The following is a 15,101-nucleotide window of genomic DNA, read 5'->3' as shown; positions in this document are numbered from 1 at the left end:
ATGGTTGCGGGTGCTTCATCAGTGAATGAGTTTAAGAAGAGATATGATGGTTATAGTGTGAATAATGGATCTTCTGACTCCATGTAGATAGATACCTGTATAATAATAATTATTATTATTGATTGGGGAATGCAGGTGATTATAACAAGCTTAGGAAGAAGCCTAAATCTGTGTTATGGCATAAGACACTGCAAGGTAAGGATGTTAGTAGTGCATGGGATGTAGTTAAGGATCATCTATAAGAAGCAATATTAAATTATATACCTATGGTAAGGAGGATTAATCAGAAAGGAGTTAGATGGATGAGTAATATCATTAAGCATGAGCTGCAGAAGAAGAAAATGCTGTGGATGGTATATAAAGAGAAAGGTGACCAGCATAGCAAGGAAGGCAAAATCAGATTATGAGAAGAATCTAGCTGAGCAGGCCAAAGGAAATCCCAAAGAGGTCTTTCGTTATGTGGCAAGTAAGAGGAAAAATGACTATGAAAGATTAACCTTAATGAGTGATGATGGTCATGAGGAGACAAGAAGCAGATAAAATAGTTGAGTTACTGAGTGACCACTTAGCAAGGGTATGTCATCCTAGTGAGGTTACTGCTTTAACATATGTGGCAGACACTAATGTGGGAACAGAGGTGGATGAATTGGATGTTCTTAGGATATTGCAGAATCTCAATGTAAATACAGCTGTGGGATTAGATGGGATATCAGCTAGGGTTTTGAGAGAATGTGCAAGGGAACTGGCAATGCCTTTAACCAGGCTGTTTAATTTAAGTCTCAGCTCTGGTAGAGTTTCAAGGGAGTGAAAAGAGGGCAAAGTTATTCCTTTCCATAAGGGAAGTTCTAAGACTATAGTAGCAAATTAGAGACCACTTAGTATCTCAGGCATGGTGGTAAAAGTACAGGAAAAATTGGTAAAAAAGAGAATGAATAGATAAAATTTTGATACTGTGTGAGGGTCAACATGGCTTTGGGAAGGGTTGGTCATGCCTTAGCAATTTACTAACAACTTTTTTTTATAACAGAGTAACAGCTGAGTTGGATAAAGGAAATGGCTACATGATGAATTTGCTAGATTTTACAAAGGTATTTGACAGAATATCACATGGAACTTTGTTACGCAAATTAGAACAAATGGAGGATGGATATGACACTGATTAAGTGGATAAGAGGTCAGCTGCTGGGCAGATATCAAAAAGTGTATATGGAGGAGCAGCATCAAGGCAAAAAACAGGAGACTAGTGATGTGCTGCAAGGTTCACTCCTGGGACCATTACTGTTTATTTTGTAGATAAATGATATAGGAAATAACTGAAAGAAAATATTCAGTTGTTTGCTGATAATGCGAAATTAGGTAGTAATAGTTAATCAAGGTGATGTGGAGAGCTTGCAGGACAATTTAAACAGTCTGTCAGTATGGCCGTCAGTTTAATGTCGAGAAATGTAAGGTTATGCATTTTGGGATAAATAGATTAGAAGCTGTGTATCACATTGATGGCACTGTACTCCAGGAAATAGATTAAGCTAGAGATTCTGGGGTGGTGGTAGACAGAGTTAAAAGTTTAGAGGACATATTGCTAAGGTAGCCCATAAGATTACTTAGCTATTGAAGAACACATTAACAAATAGAGATAAGGAAGTTGTTATTCCTTTTTATATAAGGCCTTGATACACTCACGTCTGGTCCCCTGGATTTCTGGGGATGAGGAAGCAATGGAGAGGATTCAGTGGCGAGTGACCAAGATGGTTAGTGGTCTGTGGAATGTCCCTATGAGGATAGATTGAAGGTGTGTGGATTGCAGAAGTTGGTTGATAGGAGAAAAAAGAGGGATATGATAGAATCATTTAAGTTACTTAAAGGGTTTTATAGGATAGTTGCAGGGGAAATGTTTCAGCACTTGGCTAGAGGGACCAGAACAAGTGGTCATCCCTGGAAGTTGAATAAAGGTGTGGTTAGTAGGGATGTAAGGACTAGATTATTTGCTTGGAGAGTTGTGAATGAGTTGCCATAGTCAGTTGTGAGTGCTTTGTCTGCTAGTGGGTTTAAGGAGAGGTATGATAGATTGGTGTCTGTATAATAATAATAATTACTAAGTTAATTGAGATCAGATGTAAAAAAAAAATAATAAAATAAAATAAAATCATATTCAGTTTTGTGTTACAATCCTTATCAAGGTAGTATTCATAATTTATTTAAATTTATAATTTGTAGGAAGCAGTTGGAGAAGAGGTGCTTCGAATGTCAGCAGATGAGATTATTAGTCGGACTAGACTACTGGACAATGAGATTAAGGTAAAAAATATACGATAAAATTTCATTTTTATACTTTTGTTTCAAACTAGAAAAGGTGCAAAAAATGTTTGTATGTTCAAAACTTTTATATGAAAGATTTCTTCACACAAGGAACTATTTGGAATTCTTTACTGCCTAGCACCCTGTATTTATAGCTGGCTTTCTGTCAACAGTTTCTTGCAATTTTTTATTTTTATTGTTTTTTTTTTTTTTAAGATCTCTAATTTTATCAACTTTTGTAAATTGCCCTCCAAACCATTGCTGAATTGCTAGGGCCTTTCTAGCTGTAGAGGTCAAGAGGCAGGTGCCAGACTAAGAGAGAGACTAAAACTTTGAGGTTGGAGATTAGTTACCATACCAAGTAAAAATCTCTTTAAATCAGACACTTCATCTGGAAAATTAATTAGACAAAAATAAGCATTTTCATTGAATTTTCTTATTTCATAAATGAAACAAAATTGAAACAAATTGTTTAATTAGCTACTGACTCAACTTTTACTTTCTCATTCACGTGTTATTAGCAACCCATTCATATCTTCTTGCATTTCACACTTCTCACCTTCTAAATCATTTGTACCAGACAAAATAAACATCTCTTTCACATAACATCTTTGATTGTGTCACCAAGAAAACACTATTTTGTCACACACTCCTCTTAGCATTCCTCTTATCAATGAATCTCCATACAAATTCCATCCTCATTCTCACACTCTTCTTTCTCTCACCTTGCATCTCCCCCTTCTTTCACTTCTGTGTTATACCATCCATTAGATGATCCTCCAGCCACCTTTTGTTCTTTGCAGAAAGTTTTTTTAGGTTATAAATTAAATTAGAAATGCCAAGTTTGCATACACACTTTATCCAAGTGTATGCAAACAAAGTTTGTGTGTGAAGTTTCTTCATGACTAGCGTACTTGTATATAGAAGGTAATGACTTTGCCTTAGTATCCCATAATGCAAAACACGCATCCTTTTGGATGTGTATAATGCTATGCATTATGATTTCTGCATTACTTCAACCTTGGTATCACTTCTTGCTCCCACTGATTAGACCTCAATAAAGGTCGAAACCAGTCTTGGTACTGGCCCTTCTCATGATGCATAGCATTACACACCTGATAGGCTATGTGCTATGCATTATGGGATCCTAAGGCAATTAATATGACATCATTAGCTTCCATATACAAGTAGCTTAGTCATGAAGAAACTTCACCTACAAACTTTTCCTGTACTTGGATAAATGATTAACATGAATATAATTTCTTAGCATTTTTAGTTTAGTTTTATTCTGTGGAGAATTCCACATAAGTGTGGAATTCTCCACATCTTTCCTATTATCATCTGATCATTCTGTTCATTTTCCACCATTTCATACTTGCAGTCGCTCATACCAATTGCAAGATGAACCTTGCCTATCACATTTTCACACATTTTGTCTGACTGCTATCATTCTTCTTACTGTCCTCATATTTCTGGCATTCGCTCTCGAAACATGACAAGCCCACTCTCCAGTTTCATTCTTCTTCCTTAACTCTCTCGTTCTACAAAGTACACACATTTCTCAGATACTGCAGAAAAAAAAACATGCAGTTTTGCTACAACTGAATTTCTTTTTTCTCATCTTTTCCCACCTAATGCTGAAGGACTTATGAATCAACTTCTTATCCTTCTCCTTCATTCCATGCACCTTTGTCTTCTGGAAAGCCTTATTCATGTTCCTTCTCCAAGGATACAACCTCCGACTGTTCAAAAACACTATTTGTACATTGATTTTTTGCATTATTGGCATTATTGTGCTGTATGTTTTTTTTTATTATTATTATTATTATTATCCGAGACTTCCAGGTAATCGGGTCTCATTGCAAGAGGATGCACATTGCTTACACCAGCTGTCTTGCTTTCTCTTAAACTAATTCAGATTAGATGCACTCACTACTTTAACAGGCAAATCGTTTCACTCATTCACTCACTGCTCTGTGAGAGAAAAATCTAGCTTCATGCCTTCCTTAACTTCCATGGATGCCCCCTTGTTGTCTCTCCCACCTTACACATGACAAAAACTTGACCTATAAAACACTTTCAGAAGCTTAGATCTGTATTATATCACCCATCTTCCTCCTGTTTACCAGTGTCTGCAGTCTGTATACCCTCAATCTGTAGGAAATCATCTTTGTTATTTTTCCTTGTAACTCTTCCACAGTTTCTTTATCTCCTCCAAACCCAGGAGACCAAATCTGCACACAATAGTTGAGGTGCAGTCATATCGAGGCCTTGTAAAGAGGCAAAATGACTTCCTTATCTTTACGTGTCAGTGTTCATTTCGGCATCGCAATTATCCTGAGTTATATTTGCAATTTCTTCAATCTTTAGAGGTACCTGTGACAGTATATTTAATAATAAAACACGTAAAAACCACAGTAATAACTTTTAATTAATAATGGTATAAATATTTTGTACTGAAATTAACAGTACATCTTCAGTGTCATACAGTTAAAAGAATGGAATACAAACTAAAGAACAGTCGGTGGATCACCAGTTAACATTGTTGCCGCGTGCTAGGAGATTAATTACTAAATATTATTAAATAATCCTCTAAAGATAATTAATTTTTATTGATGGTTGCATAAAATAAAAGTCTCCCAGATTTTTGAGAGATTGAGACAGTCATTTCGATTTAGATTCGGCTGATGTAAAATAGCTTCACAACTTTCTTTAAAGAGGCATTCATATTTGAACCTGCATCTATGAAGAGCTTTATCCCACTGGATATTATGGGTAGTGTCAATGCTACAAAAGATAAACTGTCACCTCTATCTTTGGCGGGTGTTTACCAAATACCATTTGAATGCAATGCATCTTATTTTGGACAAACAGGCCGGTCTGTGAAAAAAAGAATTAAGGAACATCAATATTATATTGAATACATGAAACCTCATAAGTCTGGTCTAGCACAACACAGCATTGACACTACTCATAATATCCAGTGGGATAAAGCTCTTATTCTCCATAGATGCAAGTTCAAATATGAACGCCTCTTTACAGCAAGTTGTGAAGCTATTTTACATCGGCCGAATCTAAATCGAAATGACTGTCTCACTCTCTCAAAAATCTGAGAGACTTTTATTTTATGCAACTGTCAATAAAAATTAATTATCTTTAAGGGATTATTTAATAATATTTAGTAATTAATTTTCTAGCATGTGGCAACAATGTTAATTGGTGATTCACCCACTGTTCTTTACTTTGTATTCCATTCTTTTAACTGTTTGTATGACACTGAAGATGTACTGTTAATTTCAGTATGAAATATTTGTACCTTTATTAATTAAAAGTCATTACTCTGGTTTTTACGTATTTTATTATTAAATTTCTTCAATGTGATCTTTAAACTTCAATTTCCTATCCACCATAAGTCCAGTATCCTTAGCCTCATCAGTTGCTTGTAACATAATGCTGCCAATATGGTAGGCCATTGGAAATTTCATCACACCAAAGTGCAATCAATTGCCCACTCTTCTAGCTTATTCGAATCATTCTGTAAGTGCTGTATATTAGTAACATTCCTGCCTATCTTGACATCACCAGCAACTGAACATCTCCTGTCGTATCCTGCCCAATAGCATTAATGTATATTGAACAACAATGGTCTAAGGAACTAATCTTTGGAGTACACCACAGAACTATCATACATTCTTTTTATTCACTCACTCACTTATTCCTCTCAGATCCTTCCTAAGTTGAACCTCTAATTGTACAAACATGTCAAGGGCCAAGCTATTTCAACTTAACATTCCTTTAGCACATATGCTAATATCCCATCTGGCCCTATTACTGAAATAATATTCAGGTTATGCAACAGCTCTTGAAAACCTCATTTTTATGCACTTCTGTCTCTTCATACAATGTAGTAGTAGCACTGTGTGCCATGTTACATAAACTTGGTTAACCAAGTTTATGTAGCATGGTACACATATCTTAGCAAAGCGAGCACTCATTTGAACAATCTCGTCAGCTTCTGACACAAGAGTAACATCTGTATTCAGTAAAGTTATTCTTCCACATTCTTTCTTTTACTTGCAGCATAACAGTCAAATTCTTTTCATACTCAAATTTAGCTTTCCTTACAATACTTGTAACTTTTCTGACCTGTGCTTTATATATTTCATAACTTCCTTATATTCTCACAATATTCTTTTCTCCATCATCTTTTGATTATGGATCTCTTGTTTAATAATGTTGTACATCAATTTCATTCTCAACCTATTCATTCTTCAAACTCTATGGACACATTTGAATTTGGCATTTCAGCACCTTTCTAAAGCTTCCATGTATGTTGATCTTCTTCCCATTCAGTAAACTGATACCATTGGACTAAAGATAGTATTCTCCTAAGTTTGTCATAATTTCCAGCTTTGTAATTCAACATGTAACTTGTCCTAATTGAAACATTCATATAGTTAATTATAGAATAACACATATGCCCCAATTAAATAACTTTTTTATTATGTAAATATTTCGTCTTATGTATCGTAAGACATCAGTACAACTATCGAACAACAGTAGGAATTGATTTCAAAAAATAAAAAGTAGCGCACAAGCTTAAATTAGAATCCATCTATGTATGCTGTCGTGTATTCATGGGTTAAAGCTGTTGGGCTGAAATTAAAATTAATTAAATTGAATTAAAATATAGCAGATAATTATTTAATACAATTGAGGATAACAATTTCCCAAACTTTTGGAATAGCGTGACAGTCGTTCTGAGGTTTGACATTGTGGATGTGGTCTTGATATTCAGAGATACATTTATCTATAGATCTTCCTATTTGTCCAAAGTAAGACAAGTTACACAAACATGGTACTTTATATACGCCAGGTAGCAAATTGTGAATTTGGTTGATATTTTTTCATAATTTTTGCTAAATGTTCAGAGATGTCTTTAATATATGGTATAGGAGTCATGTGGGCTTCTTCTTGTTTGGGTAGATTTGTAGGAGAATGGTTAATTTTTATTTTTTTGAAGGGGTTATTGGATTATATCCATTTAGTAAGACTGTTTCTTTGATAAGGGGGTGCTTAAGGGTCAAAGCTGTATAACTGAGAGGAGACCTCCACATACCCTTTAAAGGAATGCGGAGAACCAACCAGGGCTTCTGACCTAATGTCCAATCCTCACCTTCTCGTGTTGCACCCTGTTGGGTATCTACTTTGATACTGAACGAACGAGGATGGGCTGGCAATTTGGGATTTAGCCGACCAAATTGTATTCTTATTGGTTAAACCAAAATAAAAAATGATGGTACAACATGACAAAATTTCATGCCGGCTGGGGCGTCGCCTGGTTAAACAAGGCCCCCGTTGTTTTCGCCAGGGAACCAGGGCGAACAGCGAAAAGTCAGCTACTGGAACAAATCTGAAAACACACCCCAACTCAACATCACCAGAGTTAAAGATCGGTACTATCAACGTAAGAAGCCTGAATGGCAAAGAAATGGAGCTAGCTGAGGAATTAGATAAGTACCAGATCGACATAATAAGGGTGACTGAAACAAAAAAGACCAAAACTGGTGAGATCTTTCTGAGCAATAAATACAAAATGTTATATTCAGGCAATGACAATCAAGGAAAAGAAGGAGTAGCCATTGTATTCAACACAAAATACGAGGCTAATCTTCTTGAATGGCAGTCAGTCTCAAGTAGAGTAATGTGGGCAAATATGAGAATGGGGAACTGAACAATGAGACTTATTTGTGCCTATGGTCCACAGAAGGTTCTACTAAGGTAGAAGTGGAGGAATTTTTTGAGGCTTTAGAAAAAGCAACTGACACAATGAAAAAGGAAAAGTTGGTCCTTGTTGGCGATCTAAATAGTAGAGTAGGAAATGATTGTGAGACATACAAAAATATTTTGGGAAAATTTGGAGAAAAGAGCAAAGCTAATAATAATGGCAAATATCTGTTGGATTTCTGCTCAGGACATGGACTGGTTATTACTAACACCATGTTCCAACATAAAAATGTGCACAAATTCACATGGAGAGAAGAGGCTAGGAATAAGAAAAGTCTCATTGACTATGTTATTGTTGATAGTGATGTTTTCTCCCTGGTGCATAACACCAGAGTGTACAGAGGATTTGAAATTGGAAGTGATCACTATTTAGTCTTGAGCAGGATAAAATTGAATTTCATATTGAAAAGAATAACATGTAAGAAAGTTTTAAAGCGAATAAAAGTTGAGCAGCTCTCAGATGTGAACTGTAGACTAAAATACAGAAATATTATTGAAAAGAAAATGAAAGAGTTTGAGAACAGGAATCAAACCTTGGAGATTCAGTGGCAAACTCTGAAGGAAACATTAATTGATTCTGCCAGAGAGGCATGTGGTGAGGTTGTGTGCAAGGATAAAAAAATCAGAACTCCCTGGTGGACACAGGAAGTTAAAGAGGCAGTGAAGGAAAAGAAGAAAGCATATCAAAAGTTCCTGGCAAATAAGTCAGCTTTTACTCTTAAAGAATACAGAGACAAATGTAAGAAAGCTAAACAGTGTGTAAAACTAGCTAAACAGAAGTCATCGGAGGACTTTGGCAAGAATATAGAAAATAAATATCAAGAAGGTGGCAAAATATTCTGGAGGTTGTTGAAGAAGCTTAGGAATGGAGGAAAGAGTGCTGTAAAAGGAATTAGAGATGATAAAGGTGAAATGAAAACAGGAGAAAAAGATATCCTTGAAGTATGGAGTAATTACTTTGAAAAACTGCTAAATGAAACAAGCAGTGATGACAGCACAGTGATAAAAAACACTGACCAGGCATGCAGTCAGGAATACATATCCATACTTGAAGTAGAAAAAGCCATCAAAGGCTTGAAATGTGGAAAGGCAGCAGGAGTAGATGATATTCGACCAGAAATGCTGAAGTATGGTGGTATAAGAGTCTTACAGTGGCTGCACTGCATAGTTCAGAAGGCCTGGACAGAGGGACGAATTCCCAACGATTGGAGTAGAACTCTCATAGTACCCATATATAAAAAGGGAAATAAAACTGAATGTGAGAATTACAGAGGTATTTCCCTACTGAGTGTTCCTGGCAAGATCTATGCAAGTATACTTGAGAAACGGTTGAGAAGAATTGTGGAAGAAAAGCTTGGTGAAGAACAAGCTGGATTCAGGCCAAATAGAGGCTGTCAGGATCAGATCTTCACTTTACGACAAATAGTCGAGAAAGCATGGGAATATAACAAAGATCTGTATTTAAGTTTTGTCGATTTGGAAAAGGCATATGACAAGGTGCCAAGAGAGAAGCTATTCAATACGCTGCAGTTATATGGTGTCAATGGGGCATTATATCAAGCAATACTTAGTCTTTATTTGAGTTGTGAGTCAGCAGTTAGAATTGAAGGAAGTACAGGAAGATGGTTTAATGTTAAATCTGGTGTGAGACAAGGATGTACATTATCCCCTCTGTTATTCATTATCTATATGGATCATATTATGAAGGAATGTGGTATTAAACCTGATATCAAAATTGGAGATGTTAATGTCAGCTCTTTGCTTTATGCAGATGATGTTATACTTCTAAATAAATCCGCTACAAGTCTGCAAGATTCTTTGACTAAATTGAATAGCTGTTGTAATAGATATTGTATGAAGGTCAGCAATAAAAAGACAAAGACAATGAAAATAGGCAGAATCATTGAAAATGTCAACTGTGTTGTGAATGGAGAACCTGTGGAACAAGTAAAACATTTCAGCTACTTAGGCACAATTTTTACTGAAGATGGTAAACTAAATATAGAAATAGACAACAGAATCAGCAAAACTGGTATCGTGGGAAGTCAATTGAATAAATTCATATGGAATAAGAAAGAAATTAGTCGGAACACTAAATTAGCTGTATACAAGACTGTGTTCAAACCAATTTTAACTTATGGATCTGAGAGCTGGGTCAGAAGTAAAACACTTGACCAAAGACTAGAGACCGCAGATATGAGAGTCCTGAGAAAGATTAGAGGCGTGAACAGATGGCATCAATGGCAATATCATATTAAAAATGAGGATATTAGGAAAGAACTTGACATTGTCAGCATCCAGGAATGAGTTAGCAGAGCTAATCTCAGATGGTATGGTCACTTAAATAGAATGGGAGAGGAAAGATTAGCAAAACAAGTGTTCTCTGCCAGGTTGGCAGGAAAACGACCCAGAGGAAGACCAAGATGTAGGTGGATTGATACAGTACAAAGTGCCTTAGACGATAGAAATATAAGATCTGATAATGTTGAAGTCTTGACAAGTAACATACTGATTTGGAGGAAAATTGTAGATAGGAAGTTAGTAATGATGTAATTTTTTCATGTAGTACTGTCATATCCTGTACACCCCTTGAGGGTACATGGCAGGAATTTGATGATGATGATGTTTCTTTGATAATTTCCAGTTCTTGTTTCTTGTTTTAGAGATTCTTCAGAAGAACAAATCTTGTGTGCTCTGGATACTAAAAATTTTATAATGCCATATTTTTGAAATGGATGGTGAGCTGATGTATTATGGATATAATGACCTGAAACCATTGGTTTTTGGTAGAACCATCCATATAGTTAGCTACTTCTCAGGATAGCATGGTGTGATCACTATCACTGACTAGTGGTGAAACATTTACATTCTTAAGCACCAAATGTAACACTTTTCCTCGACTTCCTTCTTTCACATGCTGACAAAAGTTTTCTTGCAGCAGCTCACTGTCTTTCTTTCTCATCATAAGATTTCTCTTCTATCCAATCAACATTTGGATAATTTAAGTCGCTCATAATGAGTGATCAGCTTAACTGCCAAATTTGTAGCAACATTCCACCATTTATATCATCCTGTTAACCTCAGCTTCGCACTAGATAGCCTCAAACTCATTGATACAATGGACATTATTACTCCTATTGCTTTAATTAGTTTCTATCCCAAGCTGACAGAAATCATCTGCTTTCATTAGTAGTATCCCATCCCTTCTCTTCTGTCCTTTTTAAAAATGCTATACCCTTTATTCTCGATTCTTGTTAATACATTTGATGCTGATAGCATTTCATTGATGCCAATAACCTTAGGCCAAAACATATTCACAAAGGCAATGAACTTTATCCCTTTGTTTTTAATGCTGCTGACCTTTGTTTATAGATATGTTTCTTCCCAGCTTTTTTCGGATACTTACATCTAGGGTCTCCTTTTGTGCACCTTTCTATTTTCTCTCCATAAACACACCAGAATGTCTAAATCCTCAAATTTTCAGTCTTTCACCAGATTCATAACCATGCTCAATGGCATTCATATCATCATATTTGTATACATTAGCTGAACTTATACAAACACACTCACCATTCCCTCCACAATTAATTTCTTCAGGCTCTCCTGATGCCAAATCCATTCAAGTGAAGGCCATCCGTCTTATACAGATCTTTTCTACCATCAAACTCACTCCACACATCCAAATACTTGCCTCAATTTTTTGTACACACAGCCTGCACCTTGAATCATTTGCTATTACAGCCCTACTTCTTAACTCATTTCTCATATCTCAGTAATAAGCTAACAATTTTTACTCTCTCCTGTTTCTTTCTTGCTTCTTTTAACAATCCTTTTATATCCTCTCTCATACTATATTTATTGCCACTTAAATCATAGTTCAGCGAGCACCAACCCCTCCTTTACCTTTCTCTTTCTGTATTACATCTGCCACATCTAATTTTTGCCTCTGGGAATCTGGAAGTAGTGACTCCATCAGCAAGTACAAATTTCATGATCGAATCAGCATATCATATTACTTCTTTTTTCTTACATTCTTGTCATTTTAATTGTTACCTTACCTGCTTCAACATTTTTCTTGTCCTCTCTGAGTTCTTTAATCATCTCTTGACATTTTCTCTCTCTCTTTCTCATCGATCGTCTAATTTGTTTTAATTCAGATATTCGAAATGTTTTTTTTTTTTAAACAACTTAAATTTAATCAATATAGCTACAATAATTCTAAATTTACTAAATACAGTGAATCCACTAAAAACATCCGGTTAATTTATGATAAATCAGTAAAGCAGAAAAAAAAAAATCGGCAATCTATCAGGCGCTTCTTCTTAAAAACTGCATACAAAATATCAAACTAATTCCAACCTTTCCTGCAAGCTTTTGTGTGTGAAGTATGAAAATAAAAGTAAGTGCTTTAATGTAGAAAAAGATTCTGTATTTTAAACAGATGCTTGCAATCACACATACTACTTATGCTTACTGAACAAATATTTGCCATATTATACTAAAACTGAAAAACTACTAAATCTGTAACAAATCATTTCATGCCAGCTGGGGTGTCACCCGGTTAAACAAGGCCCCCGTTGTTTTTACCAGGGAACCAGGGTGAACAGCGAAAAGTCAGTTACTGGAACAAAATTCCTACACTTTTTCCTTAGTAGAACAGGTTCTACTAAGGAAAAAGTGTAGGAATTTTTCAGATCGTTAGAGATGGCAGCTGACAAAGTAAAAACAAATTATTTTGGAGATCTAAACAAACAACAACAGGAAATTGATACTGAACATATAAGTTTTAGGAAAATATGGATTAAAAAACAAAGCTCATAACTCCTGATACTGATGTTTTGTTTCTGTTCAAGACAGTAACTATTCATTACTAACATCATGTTCCAGCCTAAAGATGTGCACAAATTTGCATGAAGAAAGGAAATGCAAGAAATAAGAATGGCATCACTGGCTATGTTATTGTTGGTAGTGATATCCTCATTCTGATTCTGGACATGTGGTGAGGTGATCACTGTTTCCTTTTGAGTAGGATAAAATTAGATATTATACTGAAATGAAAAGTGTGTAGGAAAGTTTTAAAAAGTCGAGCAGCTTTCAGAGAAAAACTACATATTCAAGCATAAATATTAGAGGAAAAATGAAAGCATTTGAAAACAAGAACCAAACTTTGGAGACTCGTTGGCAAACTGAAAAAAAATATTGACTGATCCAACAAAGAGAGGCATTAGATAAGTTGTTTGCTAGGATAAAAAAAAAAAATCAGAACTCTATGGGAAGTTAAAGTAGCAGTGGTAAAAATGACATGAAGAAAGCCTATCAAAATTTCCTAGCAAGTCAGCATGTGTTCTAAGAAAATACAGAGATGCAAGTGAGCAAAGTATGGAAAGAAGCATGTGCAAAAGTATCTAAACAAAATTCATGGGAATATTTTGGTGACAAAATTATCTGGAAGCTGTTGAAAAGCTTAAAAATGAAGGAAGGAATAATGTAAATATAATGCAAGGCCAATTTAGCCTTATAGGTACTAAATGAAGTGATCATTATAGGTGACTGATTGATTGGATAGAAGAGAAATCTCATAATAAGAATGAAGAGGAATTGTTGCGAGACAACTTTCTTATGCAGCATGTGAAAGAAGGAACTTAAGGTCAAAGAGTGTTAGATTTGTTCATAGCATTTACAGTGAATCCACTAAAAACCTCAATTTTCCCTTTCTTGGGAATAATAATAAAAAGGAATGGCATTGCTGACGATAAAGATGAAATGAAAATTACAGATAAAGATATTGCTAAATGAAAGAAGAAATAACAGAACAGTGATAGAAAATATCAGGAGGGATGCAGTTCAGAGTACATATCAATATTTCAGGTAGAAAAACCCATCAAAAATCGGAAATATGGAAAGGAAGCTGGAGAAGATATTAAAATCAGAAGTGCTCAAATAGTGAGGTACAAAATTTTTAATGTCTTTACTGCCTAATTAGAAATGCCCTAGTCATAATGGATCAAATTCTAGTTAGAGTAGAGCTCTTATAGCACCCATCTATGTAAAGGGAAATAAAACAATATGAGAATTACAGAGGAATTTCTGTACTGTCTCAGGTGAGATGTATGCAAGCATATTTCAGAAGAAACTAAGAAAAAGCTGAGTTCAGGCAAATAGAATATGTTAGAAATCATTGGAATATCACAAGTATCTGTATTTAATTTTTGTAGATCTGGAAAAGGAATATGACACAATGCCAAGAGAAAGTTCTTCATCATCATGCGTATCAAGGATTTAGGCCTAGCATGGTCTGTTCCGGCCTTAGAAGTCATCGTTGAATTGTTTAAGAGGACGTCCTGGTTTTCTTTTTTCTAATGGCTTGTACTTTACGGCTTGTTTTGGTAATATTTCTGTTTTCATTCTTTGAACGTGTTCCATCCATTTATGTTTATATTTTTTAATTTTTTCTATTACTGGTTCTTGGTTTAATTCTTTCATAATTTCTTTTGTGATCAAATAGGGTAGACTTTGCAGTTTTTCTCATAAACTTCATTTCTGCTGTTGTTAATCTTTGTCTTTTTGTTTTATGGTCCAGATTTCACTTCCATACATTAAGACTGGTAGGGCTAATGTTGTATACTTTTAGTCTGGTTTGTATTTGAACTAGGTTTGGTTTAAATATAGAGTTAATTACACCTGTTATTTTTAAATATTTTGCAATTTTTACGTTTATATCTTTTTCATTTTCATATGTGATCGTACATCCTAGGTAGTTAAATGAATTCACCTGTTCTAAGATCTTGTTATCTATCTATTTTAGTTCTTGCTGGATTTTATTATTATTTTAGTCCTTTAAAGGCCATAGTTTTTGATTTTTCTGTTGATATTATCATACCATAATCTTTCGATATCTCATTTAGATCTAAAATAGCTTTCTGTAGTTTATCTTCAGAATTTGTAATTATTATTTGGTCGTCAGCAAAGAGGAGAGTGTAGGAGAAAGTTTAATTCCTTGATGTAAATTTTTATTCCGT

General features: G+C 35.0%; 1 protein-coding gene across 1 annotated transcript in view; it reads left to right on the top strand.

Annotated features, from left to right (window-relative positions):
• The window catches only part of Rpt5 (26S proteasome regulatory subunit Rpt5), a 137,489-nt gene that overhangs the window by 17,230 nt on the left and 105,158 nt on the right, over positions 1-15,101 (top strand). Inside the window, exon 2 of the mRNA XM_090414090.1 lies at positions 2,215-2,295. Coding sequence (XP_090270216.1) covers positions 2,215-2,295 — 81 coding nt within the window. The remainder of the gene's footprint in view (positions 1-2,214; positions 2,296-15,101) is intronic.

Source organism: Typopeltis vanoorti, chromosome 24 (genome assembly GCF_054136105.1).
Source record: "Typopeltis vanoorti isolate ZY-2024b chromosome 24, IOZ_Tvanoo_1.0, whole genome shotgun sequence".
Taxonomy (NCBI): domain Eukaryota; kingdom Metazoa; phylum Arthropoda; class Arachnida; order Uropygi; family Thelyphonidae; genus Typopeltis; species Typopeltis vanoorti.
Note: the sequence above shows the minus strand (reverse complement) of the source record. Positions and strands in the feature narration are given on the sequence as shown.